General features: G+C 44.5%; 1 protein-coding gene across 3 annotated transcripts in view; it reads right to left on the bottom strand.

Annotated features, from left to right (window-relative positions):
* Positions 1-23,218, bottom strand: part of LOC147012375 (von Willebrand factor A domain-containing protein 5A-like) — a 162,992-nt gene that overhangs the window by 15,617 nt on the left and 124,157 nt on the right. For all 3 annotated transcript variants that reach the window (XM_085856469.1, XM_085856470.1, XM_085856467.1), the window contains 2 exons: positions 16,112-16,168; positions 5,966-6,043 (listed from right to left, as the gene is read on the bottom strand). In XM_085856469.1, coding sequence (XP_085712595.1) covers positions 5,966-6,043; positions 16,112-16,168 — 135 coding nt within the window. The remainder of the gene's footprint in view (positions 1-5,965; positions 6,044-16,111; positions 16,169-23,218) is intronic.

The following is a 23,218-nucleotide window of genomic DNA, read 5'->3' as shown; positions in this document are numbered from 1 at the left end:
AGTGGTGACGGTGCAATGGGGGTGGGTAGTGGTGATGGTGCAATGGGGGTGGGTAGTGGTGACGGTGCAATGGGGGTGGGTAGTGGTGACGGTACAACGGGGGTGAGCAGTGGTTACGGTGCAACAGAGGCGGGCAGTGGTGATGGTGCAACAGAGGCGGGCAGTGGTGATGGTGCAGCGGGGGCGGGTAGTGGTGATGGTGCAACGGGGGTGAGCAGTGGTGACGGTGCAACGGGGGTGAGCAGTGGTGACGGTGCAACGGGGGTGAGCAGTGGTGACGGTACAATGGGGGTGGGTAGTGGTGACGGTGCAATGGGGGTGGGTAGTGGTGACGGTACAATGGGGGTGGGTAGTGGTGATGGTGCAACGGGGGTGAGCAGTGGTGACGGTGCAACAGAGGCGGGCAGTGGTGACGGTACAACGGGGGTGGGTAGTGGTGACGGTGCAACGGGGGAGGGCAGTGGTGACGGTACAACGGGGGTGAGCAGTGGTGACGGTGCAACGGGGGTGAGCAGTGGTGACGGTACAATGGGGGTGGGTAGTGGTGACGGTGCAATGGGGGTGGGTAGTGGTGACGGTACAACGGGGGTGGGTAGTGGTGATGGTGCAACGGGGTGAGCAGTGGTGACGGTGCAACAGAGGCGGGCAGTGGTGACGGTACAACGGGGTGGGTAGTGGTGACGGTGCAACGGGGGAGGGCAGTGGTGACGGTACAACGGGGGTGGGTAGTGGTGACGGTGCAACAGGGGAGGGCAGTGGTGACGGTGCAATGGGGGTGGGTAGTGGTGACGGTGCAATGGGGGTGGGTAGTGGTGACGGTACAACGGGGGTGGGTAGTGGTGACGGTGCAACGGGGGTGAGCAGTGGTGACGGTGCAACGGGGGAGGGCAGTGGTGACGGTACAACGGGGGTGAGCAGTGGTTACGGTGCAACAGAGGCGGGCAGTGGTGATGGTGCAAGGGGGGTGAGCAGTGGTGACGGTGCAACGGGGGCGGGTAGTGGTGATGGTGCAACGGGGGTGAGCAGTGGTGACGGTGCAACGGGGGTGAGCAGTGGTGACGGTGCAACGGGGGTGAGCAGTGGTGACGGTGCAACGGGGGTGAGCAGTGGTGACGGTACAATGGGGGTGGGTAGTGGTGATGGTGCAACGGGGGTGAGCAGTGGTGACGGTGCAACAGAGGCGGGCAGTGGTGACGGTACAACGGGGTGGGTAGTGGTGACGGTGCAACGGGGGAGGGCAGTGGTGACGGTACAACGGGGGTGAGCAGTGGTGACGGTGCAACGGGGGTGAGCAGTGGTGACGGTACAATGGGGGTGGGTAGTGGTGACGGTGCAATGGGGGTGGGTAGTGGTGACGGTACAACGGGGGTGGGTAGTGGTGATGGTGCAACGGGGGTGAGCAGTGGTGACGGTGCAACAGAGGCGGGCAGTGGTGACGGTACAACGGGGGTGGGTAGTGGTGACGGTGCAACGGGGGAGGGCAGTGGTGACGGTACAACGGGGGTGAGCAGTGGTGACGGTGCAACGGGGGTGAGCAGTGGTGACGGTACAATGGGGGTGGGTAGTGGTGACGGTGCAATGGGGGTGGGTAGTGGTGACGGTACAACGGGGGTGGGTAGTGGTGATGGTGCAACGGGGGTGAGCAGTGGTGACGGTGCAACAGAGGCGGGCAGTGGTGACGGTACAACGGGGGTGGGTAGTGGTGACGGTGCAACAGAGGCGGGCAGTGGTGACGGTACAACGGGGGTGGGTAGTGGTGACGGTGCAACGGGGGAGGGCAGTGGTGACGGTACAACGGGGGTGAGCAGTGGTGACGGTACAATGTGGGTGAGTAGTGGTAACGGTGCAATGAGAGTGGGTAGTTGTGACGGTACAACGTGCGTGGGTAGTGGTGATGGTGCAACGGGGGTGATCAGTGGTGACGGTGCAACAGAGGCGGGCAGTGGTGACGGTACAACGGGGGTGGGTAGTGGTGACGGTGCAACGGGGGAGGGCAGTGGTGACGGTACAACGGGGGTGGGTAGTGGTGACGGTGCAACGGGGGTGAGCAGTGGTGACGGTACAATGGGGGTGGGTAGTGGTGACGGTGCAATGGGGGTGGGTAGTGGTGACGGTACAACGGGGGTGGGTAGTGGTGATGGTGCAAGGGGGGTGCGCAGTGGGGACGGAGCACCAGAGGCGGGCAGTGGAGACGGTACAACGGGGGTGAGTCGTGGTGACGGCGCAACGGGGGAGGGCAGTGGTGACGGCACAACGGGGGTGGGTAGTGGTGACGGTGCAACAGGGGAGGGCAGTGGTGACGGTGCAACAGGGGTGGGTAGTGGTGATGGTGCAACGGGGGTGAGCAGGGGTGGCGGTGCAACAGAGGCGGGCAGTGGTGACGGTACAGCGGGGGTGGGTAGTGGTGACGGTGCAACGGGGGAGGGCAGTGGTGACGGTGCAACGGGGGTGGGTAGTGGTGATGGTGCAACAGAGGCAGGCAGTAGTGACGGTGAAACGGGTGTGGGTAGTGGTGATGGTGCAACGGGGGAGGGCAGGTGGTGACGGTGCAACGGGGGAGGGCAGTGGTGACGGTGCAACGGGGGCGGGCAGTGGTGACGGTCCAACGGGGGTGGGTAGTGGTGACGGTCCAACGGGGGTGGGTAGTGGTGACGGTGCAACGGGGACGGGCAGTGGTGACGGGGCAACAAGGGCGGGCAGTGGTGACAGTGCAGCGGGTGCGGGCAATGTTGGAGGTGCAGTGGGGACGGTACAGCGGGTGCGGGCACTGGCAGAGGTGCAATGGGTGCAGGCAGCGGCAGAGGTGCATCTGGTGCAGGCAATGTTGGAGGTACAGCAATAGAAATTGGTAGAAATGAGGTATGGGAGACAGTTTTTCTTGGTAATGTAATAATTAAATATGTTGATTCTTCATTCTGCAGGAAGGATTGCAGACATACAATTCTGTGTAATTTTGAAGGAGCGTGAGTTCGGGACATTGAAGGAAGGGTAAACGATATTGTATCGGGTCACGGCAGGAAGAAGTTGGTTGTGGTACACCTTGGTGCGAATGATGGAGGGAAAGTTTACTCAGAGGTTTTGAAAAATCGATACAAGATATTGCGTAAGCGGCTGAAAGCAAACGCTTGTGGGGAAATGTTTTCTTGGATTCTTCCAAGATTAGGAAACAATATAGAAATTATGAGCAGAGCAATAGACGTCAACCAATGGCTGGAAGATTGGTGTTGGGAGGAAGGTTTTACATTTAAGAAGCAATGGGAATCATTTAGGGGACAAAGGCAGTGTTTCCGGAATGATGGCTGTATATTAAATAGAAAAGGGGGCAGCAAGGTTTGCAGTGGGAATTGAGGAAGGAATTCAGGCTTTTTAGGTCAGCGGAGGGTGGGGAAGCTATAAAGGAAGGAACGGATGAAGTAATTGGGATGAGTAAGGCCAGGCAGGAAAATAGAATTTCAGGAAGGGAAAAGTTAAATATATTCTATTTCAATGCCAGAAGTTTAAATAATAAGATGGAAGAGCTTGAAGCCAAAGTAGATAGTGAGGAGTATGATATAGTTGCAGTGAGTGAGACATGGTTTCAGGAGGAGAGTAGCTGGAGGACAGGATTAGAAGGCTACAAGGTGTATCGGTGTGATAGGAAGGAGAGAATAGGAGGAGGAGTCACAATCTGGGTAAAGGACAGCATTACATCAAGAGAAAGGGGTGACATTAAGGAAGGAATAAATGTTGAAGATTCTGTATGAGTAGAGATTAGAGATTGTAAAAACAGTAAGATATTGGAAGGATGCTTTTATAGGGCTCTGGGTGGGAAGGAAGATGAGGAAGGAGGAGTACATGAAGAATTCAAAATGTCATGTGGTAAGGGAAGAGTATTGATGATGGGGGATTTTAACTTGCCAGGGATAGATTGGGTCCAGGAACAGGGAAAGGGAAGAGCAGATGAGGATTTAATAGTTTTAGTCCAGGATTGCTTTTTAACCCAGTTTGTCGATAAGCCCACGAGGGGGAGTGCAGTGTTCGACCTCCTTTTAAGTAACGATCCCAATATGGTGGAGGAGGTGGAGGTTGGGGAGCATTCTGGAGCAAGTGACCATAACATTGTGTGTGCAAAGATTCTGTTAAGAGTTAAGAGTTCAGGATAGTAGGGTAAAGCTATTAGATTTCAGGAAGGCAAACCTTGAGGGTATGAGGGAAGAATTGGGTGATATAGATTGGGAGACTCTAACAACAGGACAATCAGCATCAGAAAAATGGGAAACGTTTAAGGACCAAATGTGTGGAGTGCAGAGTAAGTACATTCCAATGAGGTGAAAAACTAGAAGTAGAAAGAGACCAGGGTGGTTGAGCAGTGAGATTAGGAACACTATTAAGGAGAAGCAAAAGGCATTTATTAGGTTTAAAATAACAGGACGAGAGTTAGATTTATATCACTCTCGAAGTAAACAGGCACAAGTTAAGAAAATAACTCGGCAAGTCAAAAGTGAGTATGAGAAGGACATGGCTAAGAATATTAAACATAATAGCAAGACTATTTAAGTATATCAAGGGAAAAGAACAGGTTAGGACCAGTGTGGGCCCATTGAGGAATAGCACCGGGAGAGTGGTTAGTGTTGAAAGTGAGATGGCAGGCTTATTAAACAGGTATTTTTCTTCAACTTTTCCACAAGAACTGTCAGGAGAATTGCCAATAGCTGAGAGTATCTATCGAGGAAGTGAGGAAGGGCTTTTACAGAAGATCCAGGTTGGAGTGGAGGAAGTAAAGGAACAGCTAGGTAATCTAAGAGAAGATAAGGCTCCGGATGCAGATAATATGCACCCGAGAGTATTGATGGAGGTGGCTGAGCAGGTAAGCGAGATGTTAACGGATATTTTCAATAGCTCACTGGAGTCAGGACAGGTACCGAAGGATTGGAGAGTATCGAATGCAACACCATTAATTTAATAAAGGATCCAGAGAAGAATTGGGAAACTATAGACCTGTTCGTTTGACTTCAGTTGTGGGGAAGTTGTTGGAGACATTAATTGAGGACCAGATGAGGAACCATTTAATCTGGGGATGGTAATAAATATGGGAGGTAAGCAGGCAGCACAGTGCCAGTCAGCTATAGGTAAAGCAAATAGGGTTTAGGTTGTATTCGGAGGGGGATCAATTATAAATCAAAAGAGGTGGTGTTAACATTTTACAGGAATTTAGTGAGGGCCACATCTAGAATATTGTGTGCAGTTTTGGTCACCACAGTTTCGGAAGGACATCGATGTCATTGAGAGGGTTCAGCGTCGGGCTACTAGATTGATTCCGGGCCGAGCTAGACTCAGCTATGAGTGGCTGAAGGAGACAGGGCTTTATACACTAGAAAGGAGGTGGCTACGAGGAGATATGTTTAAGATAATGAAAGGTTGAGATAAAATAAGTGAATGATGAATTATATTGTTCAACAGAGTGGACAGTGACAGAACAAGGGGCCACAGCCTGAGAGTAAAGAAGAGGAGAGTTAAGACGGTAGTAAGGTAGGGGACTTTCACTCAGAGAGTAGTTAATGTATGGAATGGTCTCCCTGGAAAGGTAGTGGCAGCAGAAAAAGTAGATAAGTTTAAATTAGAATTAGATAAGTATCTGGAAGTTATGGAGATAGAGGGGTGTGGGGATGTGGACAAGACTTTTAGGTAGTTTGAGCATTGATGGGTGCTTGTGTATGGAGTGCTGATGGTAGGGGTCTTGTTAAGGGGTGTTGTGTGGTTGATGTTGTGTGTTTATAACCAAGCCTATGCTCCCTCCCCGAGGGGAAGAAAAGGGGGAAAAAGGTGAAAATAACTACAAAATTACAAAAAAAAAACTTAAAAAAAATACTATATTTTAAAAAATTTCATGAATTAAAAACATTTTCTTTGCATTTTCTTCCTTGGATTTAGTGTAGATGGGTTGGTGTGGTGTTCGCGCAGGCATGATGGGCTAAATGGCCTCCACCTGTGTTGGAATTCCTTGCTCCTTGTAACTTGACCTTTGAACGCATTTTAGAGAAGGCACCAGACCCACCTGCGCTGTCTGCAAAGATAGAAATACGAACAGGAATTAATGTAAAATTCCAATAATATTTTGGCACAATCTGTCATGCTTCCCTCTCTGACATATTTGTAATCTACACACACATATCTATACAGGTGGATTAAGCTCTTCACTATATCAAATCCACATGACATATGTTGTACCCTCAAATGCCATTTTTTTTTTAAATCACTGAGCAGATGGTTGGAAAAGAACATTTTAAGTAAAAACAATCAACACGAAGAAATATTTTTGGAAAGTGTCTTGAATGACAAATGAGCATCCGTATTGTTAACCTGTTGGCAAACCATAGAGAAGGGTGAATGGGGGAGGAAGAGTTGGAAACAACTTCGTTGACAACTCAAATATGCACAGAATATTTCTGCAACTCTGTACCAGGCAATCTGTGGCAGGATCCCTCTCCTACAATCTGGAGAAATAAAGCAACTCGTAAACTACCTATCACATCTTTTGGTGCAAGACCCAAATTCTCAAGTTGTTTCTACGCAAGGACCAACAGGCAATACCCAACCTCCCTCCCCCAAGTTATTTCTGTGAGTCAGTCTCTGGGAGAAGTTTGGTTTCTGGAGCACCTGAGTCTCATTATTAGCTCGAACCTGTCCTGGGCAGAACATATCTCAAAGCTGGCATACTGTATATAGCTGTTGACCACCCTGAAATTATCTGCAGGATCAAGTCATTAATTCCTCTGCCCTCAGGTTTTTTTTATTTTATAGCTTATCTAGAATATATATTCCAGATGAGGTATTGTCATCGGCACCATCCATCTGTCCGTCTCCCTTTTTGAGTTCTCGAGCCAAACCGCTGGGCCGATCCGGCTGAAATTTGGCAGCAACGTTCCTCTCGTGAGTGGCAACAGGAATTGAAATGCTCTTTCTGGTCACATGACGTTAAGTAGGTCAAAATGGCTGACTTAGTAAAGGTCTTCAAAAATCTTCTTCTTCAGACCCACCAGTCAGAATGCGACCAAATTTGGGTGACAACATTAGGCCAGGATAGGGATGATAAATTGTGGAGGTCATGCCAATCACGTAACCAGAATTGTGTCAAAATGGCTGGATTAGTCACTTTTTTGGGAAAATCACGTAAATGCCCTGAAAAATCTGCTTCTGCAGAACTACGAGTCAGAATGCCACCAAATTTGGGTTACAACATTAGGACAGGGTCCTCGTGTTAAATTGTGGAGGCCATGCTGATCATGTGACTGGAAGTGTGTCAAAATGGCCAGCTGAGTCAATTTGTGAAGATCGCGTAAATTCCTTCAAACACCTTCTCGAGACTGACCAGTCAGAATCACACCAAATTTGGGTTGCAACATTAGGACATGGCCCAAAGGATAAATTGTGGAGGCCATGCTGATCACGTGACCAGAGATCTGTCAAAATGGCAATCGCGCAAATTGCTTCCAAAATGTTCTTCTCTGGATCCACCAGTCAGAATGCGATCAAATATTGGTTGCAACATTAGGCCAGGGTGGGGATGCTAATTATATTGCACAAATCATGCGGATCACATGACCGGAAGTGTGTCAAAATGGCGAACAGTCAACGTTTTGGAAAATCGCGCAAATTCCTTCAAAAATCATCTTCTCCAGACCCACCAGTCAGAATGCTACCAAACTTGGGTTGCAACATCAGGACACAATCCTAATGTTTAATTACAGAGGCAATGCCGATCACGTGACTGGAAGTGTGTCAAAACGGTGGTCACGCAAATTCCTTCGAAAATATTGTTACGGGCCGGGTGTCGGCCGCCAACCGACCGCTCTGAAAGGAGCCGCAAGTCGAGTCGGCCCAACCGATCACCCGGAATATAGATTGCCGCCCGGATAACTTCGAGCGACTGGTCCTTGTACAAGAACCGAAATACGCCAATGGGCAGATCACGTGGGGTAGGGTAGATTGGCAATCTTCAATTTACCTAAATACCCACGTGATCCAACTACCGGGGTATTCCACCCTCGACTGAACTCGTACGGAACAAACCGCCGAGGCGAGCTTGTCCGTGCGCGATTCCGAGCGGCGTAATCGTCGAGAACCGTCGGTCCAAATGTCCCCCTATTACGGCAAACCAACGGCTTTCTAACTCCCAACACACAAAATGTTCAGTCAATGAGGGAATGGACGCAATGAGCAGGTTTACATTCACACAAGGACATTTATTATAATGAAACATGTATGCAATTAAATAAGGCAAACACGTATGCAATTATACAAGCACCAAAAGCACGACAAAAGAACTACAACCGTCTACTTATTATGTACAGTCATTTACACTTAACAGCAGTTCCTACTTATTTAGATGGGCCCACGGACACACGTACGCACGCACACACGCACACACGCACACACACGCACACACACGCACACACACACGCACGCACACGCACACACGCACACACGCACACACGCACACACGCACACACACACACACGCACACACGCACACACACACACACGCACACACGCACACACACACACACACACACACACACACACACGCGAAACGGTGGCTGAGGCCTTTAATCACGAACTCCAGCTCGGAGGACAGGTGAGCTGAAACTCAGAGCTTGACTCGAACCTTTCCACCTCGTGTAGTCTTCAACTTGTCCAGACCCGGGCTACAGCGAGAGAGAGCTGGATCCAATCGTCGCGATCCTTCCTGAGCTCCCGCGAATCCTCCCGTGCTTCTCAAAACGTGCCGGTGAGACGAGGCACCGATCCTTCCTGTCGATCGTCGCTTCCCCGAGGATCCAACTCCAAGAAGAGGCCGATGCGTCGCACCAAGCCGGGAAACAAAATGGAGAACAAAAAGCTCCATGAACCAAGAAGAAGAGGAAAGAGAGGAAGAAGAGGAAGAAGCCTCCACTCGCAGCTCGAGCCGAACAACCGGCTCAAGTTCCTTCCAAAACAAAGCAGCAGCCGAAGCTCCCTGAGCCAGCCGAAGCAAAAAAGCTTCCGAAGGCCTAAAGCCAAGCAAGCCAAGCAGGACCCGATGGCCTGCTGAACGACTGCTCTCTCCGAAGCAAAAAGCTTACTCCTCCCACGGGACTCAGCACACGAACTCTGCACACGGGACTCAGAACGGGACTCTTCACGAACTCTGCCACGGGACTCCCACAAACTCAGCCCTACCACGGGACTCCCACGAACTCAGCCCACGAACTCTGCACACGGGACTCAGAACAGGACTCTTCACGAACTCTGCCACGGGACTCCCACACGAACAAAGAAAAGATGTCCTCTTTATCCTTTGCACCTCCTCCCCTGCTCCCGGCGTGACTCATGCCCTCGTGATCCACCCCCCGCTCAACCACCAGGTGGGAGGGAGTTGTTGACTTCACCGCAGGGTTCTTCTTCCTCTTCGCAGAAGAGGGGGAGGGACGTCTCCATTGTTTGCTCTCTAACTATTAAATCGATCCACAGCGTATCTAATCGATTTCAAAACATTTAAACAATGGAAGGTGAGCTATCTGGGGAACATGCACTTATCGACATTGCTGACTAAGGGAACCTGTATGTTGTGTGCAATTGAATTCCAAATTCGTAACAATATTATTTTGACCCACCAGTCAGAATGCTACTAAACTTGGGTTGCAACATTAGGCGAGGGTAGGGATGTTAATTATGTTGCGGAAGTCATGTGGATCACCTGACCAGAAGTGTGTCAAAATGGCCAACTTGATCAACTTTTGGGAAAATCGCATTAATTCCTTTAAAAATCGTCCTCTCCAGACCTACCAGTCAGAATGCGACCAAATTTGGGTGACAACATTAGGCCAGGGCCCAGATAAGCCACAGCTCCAGTGGTGCTGTTTTTTGGAAACAGTCAAGGCTCATGGAAGAGCTGGACCACTGAACAGATCAGAACACAATACAGGAAACCCTCCAATATCACGGGTTCCACTATCGTGGGTGTCTCCCAATCGCGGGCAACCAATTGTGTTCCGCTTCCGTTATCATGGGATTTTATTTTGACAAATCGTGGTTTTTGAGCTGAGATGAGTCATCGGTTGCGTCCCGTGCTTGAACGATTACCTTCCATTACGAGCCTTGTGGTGTTTCTTGCGCACCGTTTTTAATGAGGCCAAATGTAAAGCCATGGACAAAGTTAGTTGTACCAAAAGGCAGAGAAAGGTTATGATGTTGGGCAAAAAGATCGAGTTGTTACATTGTTTGGCTCGAGGAGACAATGCGGCATCTGTACGGGCCGCCATTATGAGGTCAATGACTGTTGGAAGAATCTTCCCCATTGTAATCCTCCTCATTTGTAAACCTTCATTATCCTTCAAACCTAATTCTCAAACGTTCATTATCTTTCAAATGTCATTTCCCAACTCCGTATTTGAACCTTATTGTCAAACACTTAATTTCTGACTCTCGGATTCGAACCCCAATTCTCAAACACATTCTCCTGCACAGCTCATGAGGGTCATTCCGTGCCAACTCACCTCAGGGTCCCCAGGTCACCTCCTCAGATTTTGCTGGAAAAATTCTGAAATATAGATCTATATGGCTCTACCCACCATGCAAAAGATTACCTTTCAATTCCTCATAGTTTAAAAAAATATCTATCTCGAGAGACCTTTGAAATTTGGCCCTAAAAATGTCAAATGTGAAAAACGCATTTTTTTTCCAACTTCAGTGGCTTATAATTTTATAATGGACTCCTCGAGAAAGCTAATATTACAAATATTTACTAACTGGCATCCAAATTTTTCAATTATGACATCAGATAGCTTCTGGGATGTATATTTATCACTCTATAGGAAGCTAAAAATGGCTTTTTGGCCAAAACGAGCTAAAATAAGGTGAAACGATAGGAGCCCTCCTGAAAATATGGAACTTAGAATTTTTTTCCTCATAACACAGTGATTATAGGGTCATTATCTATCCATAGATACATTTTTGCTGGGATAATACAGTTAGGTGATGAATTATAAAAGTTTTACCATTAGCCCTTGCCTCCGAGGGCTCTAAAATGGACCAATTTTATCCCCTGGTTTGACCATGTTTAGGATCTTCATTTTTTTTTCTAAAGATTGCCTCATATAAGATGTGTCTACTGACCGAATAATTTTATCTAACGCCCATGGCTTCATAGTAAAATAAATTTTTATTTACATGCACGTTTTTTATAATTATTCACTTTTTTCATATTCAGAAGTTTATAAATCTTAAATGGAACTATCCAGGAAAGAGTTACTGCAGAATTTTATAAACTGGTATACAAAATTTCAGATTGTGGCATCAGAATGTCTCAAGAAAGCACATACTCTAGTTTTAGGAAGCCAAATATGGCAATTTGGCCCACTTGGTACAAAACAAGGTGAACTTGCAGGGGTGTGCATGAGGCTAAATTATGCTTCTTATTAGACATTAGTGATAAGGATGTTATTTATTCATAAATACATGCTAATGATTACTTTCGTAAGTGATTGCAAATTATAAATTAGAACAAATTTGATTAGTTGAGTCGCAGCTTTTTTATTTACAGATATACAGAGACAATGAATATGAGAAATTTTTAAGTAATTCCTGATCTCCATGAAATCAATTCTTGTGACTTCTTCTCCAAACCAGCAACTTGTTTTAGCCCAACCTTTCTTGTATAATAGGTCTTGTGACACTCCATGTCTAATTTGGTTCCAACAGTGCATCTACTTGTCAAACTTGTGCCACTGTGCCCAGGTTTTTCTGCATCCATTTCCTTTGTTTCCTCCTCTCCTTTGTTCACCAAACAGACAAACAGACAGACAGGTTGACTGTGCTGCCCCTAGTGTTGTGACAGACCATTACTCCATCTCGTGGTGTATGTCATAACTAATGACTTCAAATAGAAAACTGTAGGACATGTTTATTTTTAATTAAAACCCAAGCATATGTTTGGATTATCATTACAAGAATTTATTTTTGAATAAAAAAATGTACTTATAATTATTAATTTATGAGAAGAATAATCTAAGTTGTTACATAACCTCAGTTAATGCCTCCTGCATATTCACCATTTTTGGTCAAAGTGGTATTTTCAACTTCCTACAGAAAGAAACATATGCATTTATCAGGCATTCTGATGACAGGTCCTTAAATTTCATATGCCAGTTTATAAATATCTGCAGTATCACTTTGCTGGAGTGTTCAGTTTCAGATTTATAAGCTCATGAATATGAAAAAAGTGAATAAATATAAAAAACGTGCATGCAAATAAAAATTTATTTTAATATGAAGCCATGGGCGTGAGATAAAATTATTCGGTCAGTAGACACATGAGGCAATCTTGCGAAAAAAAATGAAGATCCTAAACCCCGAGCCACATGGTCAAACCAGGGGACAAAATAGGGTCCATTTTAGAGCCCTCGGAGGCAAGGGCTTATGGTAAAACTTTTATAATTCATCACCTAACTGTATTATCCCAACAAAAATGTATCTATAGATAGATAATGACCCTATAATCACTGTGTTATGAGGAAAAAATTCTAAATTGTTCCATATTTTCAGGAGGGCTACCATAGTTTCACCTTATTTTAGCTCGTTTTGGCCCAAAAGCTATTTTTAGCTTCCTATAGAGTGAGAAATATGCATCCCAGAGGCTATCTCATGCCATAATTGAAAAAGCTGGATGCCAATTAGTAAATATTTGCAATATTAACTTTCTAGAGGAGTCCATTATAAAATTATAAGCCCCTGAAGTTGAAAAAAATGTGTTTTTCACATTTGGCATTTTTAGGGCCAAATTTCAAAGGTCTCTCGAGATAGATATTTTTTAAACTATGAGGAATTGAAAGCTAATGTTTTGCATGGTGGGTAGAGCCATATAGATCTACATTTAAGAATTTTTCCAGCAAAATCTGAGGAGGTGACCTGGGGAGGTTTTTGAAATTTAGATGAGTTGGCACGGAATGACCCATGAAATAAATCAGGGTGAAGGGGTTTATAATGGAACGGGTTTTTAACATCCACGAGATGGGATGATTTTGCAAGACGATGTCAATTTTTACCTACAAACACTGATGTAATGTGCCCTGCTGTTCTCTGCTCAGGAACCGAAGAAAAATGCCGCTCTGGAAGAGATGTCAAATTGCCGTCCTCTCGTAAATCGCATGCTGAATTTAACACAAAGCCTCATGAAATAACTTTATTACAAACCAAATTAAGTACAGTACGTTTGCAAGTAAACGGCTACACCTTTGTTTTCCACCTTTTTTCATCATCATTGGCCTAATTATCTTTATCAACAAATCTCTCAATGGTGAAGAATCACTTTAAAAATTAATAATTCTCGTATCCAAATCTGGAATCGGATCTTCACCAAAATCGAATCAATTCGTCTTTGTAATACATCCAAAATGTCCACCAAGTATCGTCCGAATCGGTCAACAACTTTTTGAGATATCGTGCTATATAACATTTTTGGCCCAATCTCTCAATGGTGGGGAATCACTTAAAAATTCTAGTCGTCGGATCCAGATGCTCACCAAAATCAAATCAATTCTTCCGAGTCACACACCCAAACTGTCCACCAAGTTTCGTCCGAATCCGTCCACAAATTTTTGATATATCTTGTTATACATTATTTTTGTCCCTATCTCATATTGGTGAAGAATCACTTTAAAAAAAATCTCGTTGTTGGATCCGGATCGGAATCTTCACCAAAGTCGAATCAGTTCGTCCTTGTCACACACCAAACCTGTCCACAAAATTTCATCCGGATCCATCAATAACTTTTTGAGATATCCTGTACACAAACAAACAGACAAACAGACAGAAAGTGGTGAAAACATACACAGTATCCTTCTTCACCTTCGGTGGCGGAGGTAAAAATCCACCAAGCTGTTAGCTCGTATATAAATCCTCCGAGCTCATACACAAAATGATTTTTTTTATATACATCAATTTGCATTGAAATGGGTTCTGTTCTGTTCTTGCTTACGGCAGCTTTGCTGCCAGGTAACTATCATTTTTTGGAAGCACAGCTGTGCGGCTGATGCTGTGCCCCTGCCGGGTGACTACCAAGGATATAATAGGCATCGAGACTATTGTCAGTAAACCTAAATAGATTGGCTAAATCTACTGAATCAAATCCTGAACCATCATGCTCATCACGTAACTCAAGGAGATCCTCAGCAGATGGAACCAAACAGACCTTCAAGCAAGCCCGACTGCATATTCTGTAACAAATGCCGTAAAAAGACAAAGATCAAGGGTATATGGACAACTGAAGCTACTTCAAGATTAAAATTTGATGGAGAGGAAACTATCAAATAAATAGAAGAAACAAAAAAAGATAAAAGGCTTCTTGTGCAGTTATTGGGTCTGAATGTTACACATCTATCCGTGATAACTCAGGGTAAATTGATAATATAGCTGCCAAAATGAAGACAAAAGGTGCAAAATACCATGACTATTATAAAGAATGGGAATTTGGGTCTTGACTTGAAGGAATGATCGGTAGATGAGGAACAAAGATACTACAAAATATATTCATTGGATTCATGTTAATCGTTGCTATTATTGTGATAGTGAAATGCTTGTTAATATTATTAACAAGATGTATGATGAAAGGTGTGACCCAGTTGGTGGTTACAAGAGCGTGCAGAAATTGAAATGGTCTTGGAGACAATGGAGGAAACCATAAAGGGGTTTTGCCAAATTGAAATGGAAGATTTGTACGATGACGATAACCACATGTGACCAAGCTGATGTGATTGGAGGTTTAAATTGAATATCTGCATTTATTCTGCTTCTATTCCCCATGTAAATTGCATTCAAAGTTGATTGGAAAAAAAAAACATAAAATAAAATAAAAACTTGTTCAAACTAATGTTGTTTATCTATCCGACATTCAAAATTGCTTGAAATCTGTTGAGGACCAATCTGAAACATTGGAAATAGTTTCCTGATGCCATGAATAAGGGTCAACCTCAAAAGGGATGAGATCTGCCTCGATGACTAGTTCCGACCACGGAGACTCAAGAAAAGAGGCTTACCCTGGGAGATTTAAGTTTTCAACCATTGGGAAAAGGAGCTACCCCTCATGGTTCTATTAAAACCTACCTTGGGACCTCACAAACTATAAAAAAAAAGATTTGCCCGAGAAGATGACCCATGTTCCGGACACAGTTAAGATAAAGTTGGAATTGAGGTGATGGACCAATTTTGAATTGTGTCCTGTACCTTTTTCAGGACAAAAGGGGGAATTGTTGAAGTGATTTTCTATTTAATACATCTGTTTGGACCTTTCAGTGAAGAAAAACATTAAAGAATTGTGAGCAGTTTAAATAATTAAGCCAGAAATTATTCACAACCTTTTCTGTTACTGGTTTGGGAAAAGTGCTGAAGTGATCGTTATCTACTCACGGACAGCTTTGAATTTCATGTTTGAATCTTGAAAAGGACATTTGTGCTTTGAATTTTGTGAAGTTCATCCTCCATAAGTATTTTTGCTCAAATTGTCTGAATGCATCATTTTGTTGGAGTGTATATAAGTGACCGAGCTGAGGCACATAATTCGAGAGATCTTGACACCGTTGCTGTGTATTTTCTCTCTCTGTGGATCCATGTAAATAATGATTCAACTTTGTTAAAAATAAATTGTTAAAATAACATGTGAGTGAATTGTCTTCGACAGTGGACATGAAATATCTCACGGTGTCCTTTGCGAAGAGTAGGCGAGCTATCGCCGGCATCCTGAACAAATTACAAATTCCTTCCCAAACCGATAGAGGGCACTGTATCAGTGGCACAGCTGCGCCCTCAGTCAATGATGCAACCCAAAGCCAAGTGCTGCATACAAACGAAGAAGTTCCCTTTGGTTCCTGACCCAGACATTCCACCATGCACTTGTTACTCGTTTTTACCCAACAACGGATGGATGCACGAAATGGGAGAAAATACACAACCTCATGTTGGTTAAAAAGGTTATTTTGTTGGGTTGTTTTTCATCATTTCTGTCTCACCATTATTAATAAATTAAAATGTTTTTACAGATAAACTTGAGATCAAACAATGCATGACTAAAGGTAGAGGAATATCATGTGCTTTATTCTCACCTGTTGAAGCCAAGAAGCCAAAAGAAGGCAGCGGAGGGGGGGATGGAAAATGTATGCCTGTGAAGATAGAAATACAAACAGGAATTAATGCAAAACTCCAATGATATTTTAGCACAATCTGTCATGCTTCCCTCTCTGACATACGTGTAACTTACACACATATCTATTGTGGGGGGGGGGTGGGAAAGCTATCTCGGGCTACCACCAGACTCCCCGGAATTGCAGGCCATCGCACATGGATAATTTGGGTTGCTCACCGACCGTGAATGCCAATAACTCAACCACGTGACCGAAGGTCCTCCGTGTAAACCAGGTTACCTAATTAATCACATGACCTAATTACCGGGGGACACGCCTTCGGTACGCCTTGTCCGAAACTGATCACACTACCGAATCAGATGCAGCCGAGCGACGCTGCCAAGGACGTACCGGCTAAAAGGAATGGATTGTTGGGAGTAAAGTCCCGGCTCAGTTAGGATAAGGACCATGCTGGATCAATGAAAGAAAAGACAAAAACGAGCTGGGAATATTTCAACAAATATTAATTTACAGGCAGGTGAGGAAAGATAAGTGGCACAGTTAATTGTTTGTTGTTGTGTGGAAGACAGCAAGATATGTGAGAGGTGCGACAATAATCAAGCAACTTACGAAAGCAGACACAGAGCAGAGTTATTCGATGTAATTCTTCTGCACTCTTAACTTCAACAAGGACAGGCGCGACCACACACACACACACACACACACACACACACACACACACACACACACACACACACACACACACACACACACACACACACACACACACACACAGATGAAGAGGAGTTAATGAAGAGAAAAAGGAGGGGAGATGAGGCTAACGGTCTCTCAATACCTTGCACGATTGCCCGACCACGCCATCAGGACGTTTTGGGGGGATGCTCCACTGGGCAATACCTCCCTGACAGTTGGCATGTCGTCTCTTGCTTCATGGCACTTCGTGCAGCTGGCATCGGTCCAGAGAATGAGAAGCGACCATCAGGCATGAAGGGAGGGACTTGGGTGGAGCCAGCAGCGAGTGGCTGGAGAAAGGCGGAGTCCGAAGCAAGTGGGCAGAGTGGCAGACAGGATCAGGTGGGTGGGTGAAGTCAGCGATGAGACGGTGAAGAAAGGCAGAGTCAGCAGGCGAGTGGGCGGAGAAGGGCGGGTGGAGAAGGCGAGTTGGAGATCCAGTGAGTGAGAGAGAGGACAGACGGCTTCGCGATCCGTCCTTTATAGACCCTGCGATGCAGGGTGGGGTCGTCACCCAGAAGCGGTGTCGTCACCCGAATCGGGCGCTCTGATTGGTACCGGCCGCCATGACCGGAAGCAGCCTCACTGCACATCCAGCTCGCCTTGCTGAGCTGCAGAATCGTCTCACTCCGAATCCCACGATATGAATCGCCTTGCACCAAACCCCGTGATATGAATCGCCTTGCACCGAATCCCATGCCATGCCCCGACGACCCGCAGTTGGTGCTGGTCAATGTGCCTGCTCCGTGGTGCGCCATGTGGCCCGAGCGATCGTGCCACACAGCATGCCTCTGCCTGGTAGCAGCTGCATCGAGGCGGAGGTGCGGGAGGATGTCCTTCGTCCGCGGAAGACATTTGTGGCCGTCGTGGTGAGCAAAAACAGATGGGAAGACGTTATTGTAACCCCATGCGCAGACCCGTCCAAAGATGTGTTATTCGTGCGCCGTTCTGTACGATGATAAAGTGTCACAGGCTGCGCGCGGGTTCGCTATTGTGCACGTGGTGAGCGTGCGGGTCCGCCCGCCATCGAGCATGCCCGGCACAGTGCGCGCGGGTGCGCCATTGTACACATGGTCAGCACGTGGGTCCGCCCTTCATCGAGCATGCCCCGTACAGTGTGCGCGGGTCCGCCACTGTACACGTGGTCATTTATTACGAGTCTGCGCCCGTATCTACTATCATATTCGTGGTTATCAGAGGCGGTGGGGTGCACGGTGCCAACCCCGATCCGCGCCATGAATTGAAGGGAAGAGCATAGATACAAGTGGATTGAAGAAGAATGTGCCGAGTGTGCACTGTATGTTGTTAGCATTTGGTGGGTTGGTTATGCCTCTGATCGCTTGAACAGTAGGTGGGGGTTGTCGCTGTGCGGCACGTGTTCCGTGCAGCTTGGGCGGTTGGTATTGTCATCAGCACCGTCCATCTGTCCGTCTCCTTTTTCGACTTCTCCTGCCAAACTGTTGGGCCGATCCGCTTGAAATTTGGCAGCAACGTTCCTCTCGTGACTGGAAATTGGAATTGAAAAGCCTTTTCTGGTCACATGATGTTAAGTAGGTCAAAATGGCTGGCTTCGTAAATTTCTTCAAAAATCTTCTTCCTCAGACCCACCAGTCAGAATCCTACCAAATTTGGATTGCAACATTAGGACATGGTCGTAATGATAAATTGTGTAGCCATGCCGATCACGTGACCAGAGGTCTGTCAAAATGGCGGTCGCGCAAATTTCTTCCAAAATGTTCTTCTCTGGATGCACCAGTCAGAATGAGATCAAATCTTGGTTGCAACATTAGGCCAGGGTGGGGATGTTAATTATATTGCACAAGTCATGCGGATCACATGACCGGAAGTGTGTCAAAATGGCTGACAGTCAACGTTTGGGAAAAATCGCTTCAAATTCCTTCAAAAATCATCTTCTCCAGACCCACCAGTCAGAATGCTACCAAATTTGAGTTCCAACATTAGGCCAGGGCCCAGATAAGATACAGGTCCAGTGGTGCTGTTTTTTGTAAACAGTCAAGGCTCGTGAAAGAGCTGGACCACTGAACACATCAGAACACAATACAGGAAACCCTCCAATATCACGGGTTCCACTATCGTGGGTGTCTCCCAATCGCGGGCAACCAATTGTGTTCCGCTTCCATTATCATGGGATTTTATTTCGACAAATCACGGTTTTTGAGCTGAGATGAGTCATCGGTTGCGTCCCGTGCTTGAACGATTACCTTCCATTACGAGCCTTGTGGTGTTTCTTGCGCACCGTTTTTAATGAGGCCAAATGTAAAGCCATGGACAAAGTTAGTTGTACCAAAAGGCAGAGAAAGGTTATGATGTTGGGCAAAAAGATCGAGTTGTTACATTGTTTGGCTCGAGGAGACAATGCGGCATCTGTACGGGCCGCCATTATGAGGTCAATGACTGTTGGAAGAATCTTCCCCATTGTAATCCTCCTCATTTGTAAACCTTCATTATCATTCAAACCTAATTCTCAAACGTTCATTATCTTTCAAATGTCATTTCCCAACTCCGTATTTGAACCTTATTGTCAAACACTTAATTTCTGACTCTCGGATTCGAACCCCAATTCTCAAACACATTCTCCTGCACAGCTCATGAGGGTCATTCCGTGCCAACTCACTTAAGGGTCCCCAGGTCACCTCCTCAGATTTTGCTGGAAAAATTCTGAAATGTAGATCTATATGGCTCTACCCACCATGCAAAAGATTAGCTTTCAATTCCTCATAGTTTAAAAAAATATCTATCTCGAGAGACCTTTAAAATTTGGCCCTAAAAATGTCAAATGTGAAAAACGCATTTTTTCCAACTTCAGTGGCTTATAATTTTATAATGGACTCCTCGAGAAAGCTAATATTGCAAATATTTACTAACTGGCATCCAAATTTTTCAATTATGACATCAGATAGCTTCTGGGATGCATATTTCTCACTCTATAGGAAGCTAAAATGGCTTTTTGGCCAAAACGAGCTAAAATAAGGTGAAACGATAGGAGCCCTCCTGAAAATATGGAACTTAGAATTTTTTCGTCATAACACAGTGATTATAGGGTCATTATCTATCTATAGATACATTTTTGCTGGGATAATACAGTTAGGTGATGAATTATAAAAGTTTTAACATAAGCCCTTGCCTCCGAGGGCTCTAAAATGGACTAATTTTGTCCCCTGGTTTGACCATGTTTAGGATCTTCATTTTTTTTTCTAAAGATTGCCTCATATAAGATGTGTCTACTGACCGAATAATTTTATCTAACGCCTATGGCTTCATAGTAAAATAAATTTTTATTTACATCACGTTTTTTATAATTATTCACTTTTTTCATATTCAGAAGTTTATAAATCTTAAATGGAACTATCCAGGAAAGAGTTACTGCAGAATTTTATAAACTGGTATACAAAATTTCAGATTGTGGCATCAGAATGTCTCAAGAAAGCACATAATCTAGTTTTAGGAAGCCAAATATGGCAATTTGGCCCACTTGGTACAAAACAAGGTGAACTTGCAGGGGTGTGCATGAGGCTAAATTATGCTTCTTATTAGACATTAGTGATAAGGATGTTATTTTTTCATAAATACATGCTAATGATTACTTTCGTAAGTGATTGCAAATTATAAATTAGAACAAATTTGATTAGTTGAGTCGCAGCTTTTTTATTTACAGATATACAGAGACAATGAATATGAGAAATTTTTAAGTAATTCCTGATCTCCATGAAATCAATTCTTGTGACTTCTTCTCCAAACCAGCAACTTGTTTTAGCCCAACCTTCCTTGTATAATAGGTCTTGTGACACTCCATGTCTAATTTGGTTCCAACAGTGCATCTACTTGTCAAACTTGTGCCACTGTGCCCAGGTTTTTCTGCATCCATTTCCTTTGTTTCCTCCTCTCCTTTGTTCACCAAACAGACAAACAGACAGACAGGTTGACTGTGCTGCCCCTAGTGTTGTGACAGACCATTACTCCATCTCGTGGTGTATGTCATAACTAATGACTTCAAGTAGAAAACTGTAGTCACATGATGTTTATTTTTAATTAAAACCCAAGCATATGTTTGGATTATCATTACAAGAATTTATTTTTGAATAAAAAATGTACTTATAATTATTAATTTATGAGAAGAATAATCTAAGTTGTTACATAACCTCAGTTAATGCCCCCTGCATATTCACCATTTTTGGTCAAAGTGGCATTATCAACTTCCTACAGAAAGAAACATATGCATTTATCAGGCATTCTGATGACAGGTCCTTAAATTTCATATGCCAGTTTATAAATATCTGCAGTATCACTTTGCTGGAGTGTTCAGTTCAGATTTATAAGCTCATGAATATGAAAAAAGTGAATAAATATAAAAAACGTGCATGCAAATAAAAATTTATTTTAATATGAAGCCATGGGCGTGAGATAAAATTATTCGGTCAGTAGACACATGAGGCAATCTTGAGAAAAAAAAATGAAGATCCTAAACCCCGAGCCACATGGTCAAACCAGGGGACAAAATAGGGTCCATTTTAGAGCCCTCGGAGGCAAGGGCTTATGGTAAAACTTTTATAATTCATCACCTAACTGTATTATCCCAACAAAAATGTATCTATAGATAGATAATGACCCTATAATCACTGTGTTATGAGGAAAAAATTCTAAATTGTTCCATATTTTCAGGAGGGCTACCATAGTTTCACCTTATTTTAGCTCGTTTTGGCCCAAAAGCTATTTTTAGCTTCCTATAGAGTGAGAAATATGCATCCCAGAGGCTATCTGATGCCATAATTGAAAAAGCTGGATGCCAATTAGTAAATATTTGCAATATTAACTTTCTAGAGGAGTCCATTATAAAATTATAAGCCCCTGAAGTTGAAAAAAATGCGTTTTTCACATTTGGCATTTTTAGGGCCAAATTTCAAAGGTCTCTCGAGATAGATATTTTTTAAACTATGAGGAATTGAAAGCTAATGTTTTGCATGGTGGGTAGAGCCATATAGATCTACATTTAAGAATTTTTCCAGCAAAATCTGAGGAGGTGACCTGGGGAGGTTTTTGAAATTTAGATGAGTTGGCACGGAATGACCCATGAAATAAATCAGGGTGAAGGGGTTTATAATGGAACGGGTTTTTAACATCCACGAGATGGGATGATTTTGCAAGACGATGTCAATTTTTACCTACAAACACTGATGTAATGTGCCCTGCTGTTCTCTGCTCAGGAACCGAAGAAAAATGCCGCTCTGGAAGAGATGTCAAATTGCCGCCCTCTCGTAAATCGCATGCTGAATTTAACACAAAGCCTCATGAAATAACTTTATTACAAACCAAATTAAGTACAGTACATTTGCAAGTAAACGGCTACACCTTTGTTTTCCACCTTTCTTCATCATCATTGGCCTAATTATCTTTATCAACAAATCTCTCAATGGTGAAGAATCACTTTAAAAATTAAATAATTCTCGTATCCAAATCCGGAATCGGATCTCCACCAAAATCGAATCCATTCGTCTTTGTAACACATCCAAAATGTCCACCAAGTATCGTCCGAATCGGTCCACAACTTTTTGAGATATCGTGCTATATAACATTTTTGGCCCAATCTCTCAATGGTGGGGAATCACTTAAAAATTCTAGTCGTCGGATCCAGATGCTCACCAAAATCAAATCAATTCTTCCTAGTCACACACCCAAACTGTCCACCAAGTTTCGTCCGAATCCGTCCACAAATTTTTGATATATCTTGTTATACATTATTTTTGTCCCTATCTCATATTGGTGAAGAATCACTTTAAAAAAAATCTAGTTGTTGGATCCGGATCGGAATCTTCACCAAAGTCGAATCAGTTCGTCCTTGTCACACACCAAACCTGTCCACAAAATTTCATCCGGATCCATCAATAACTTTTTGAGATATCCTGTACACAAACAAACAGACAAACAGACAGAAAGTGGTGAAAACATACACAGTATCCTTCTTCACCTTCGGTGGCGGAGGTAAAAATCCACCAAGCTGTTAGCTCGTATATAAATCCTCCGAGCTCATACACAAAATGATTTTTTTTATATACATCAATTTGCATTGAAATGGGTTCTGTTCTGTTCTTGCTTACGGCAGCTTTGCTGCCAGGTAACTATCATTTTTTGGAAGCACAGCTGTGCGGCTGATGCTGTGCCCCTGCCGGGTGACTACCAAGGATATCATAGGCATCGAGACTATTGTCAGTAAACCTAAATAGATTGGCTAAATCTACTGAATCAAATCCTGAACCATCATGCTCATCACGTAACCCAAGGAGATCCTCAGCAGATGGAACCAAACAGACCTTCAAGCAA

Source organism: Eptatretus burgeri, chromosome 15, assembly GCF_056783735.1.
Source record: "Eptatretus burgeri isolate ZD-2024b chromosome 15, Ebu_testis_v1, whole genome shotgun sequence".
Lineage (NCBI taxonomy): Eukaryota > Metazoa > Chordata > Myxini > Myxiniformes > Myxinidae > Eptatretus > Eptatretus burgeri.
Note: the sequence above shows the minus strand (reverse complement) of the source record. Positions and strands in the feature narration are given on the sequence as shown.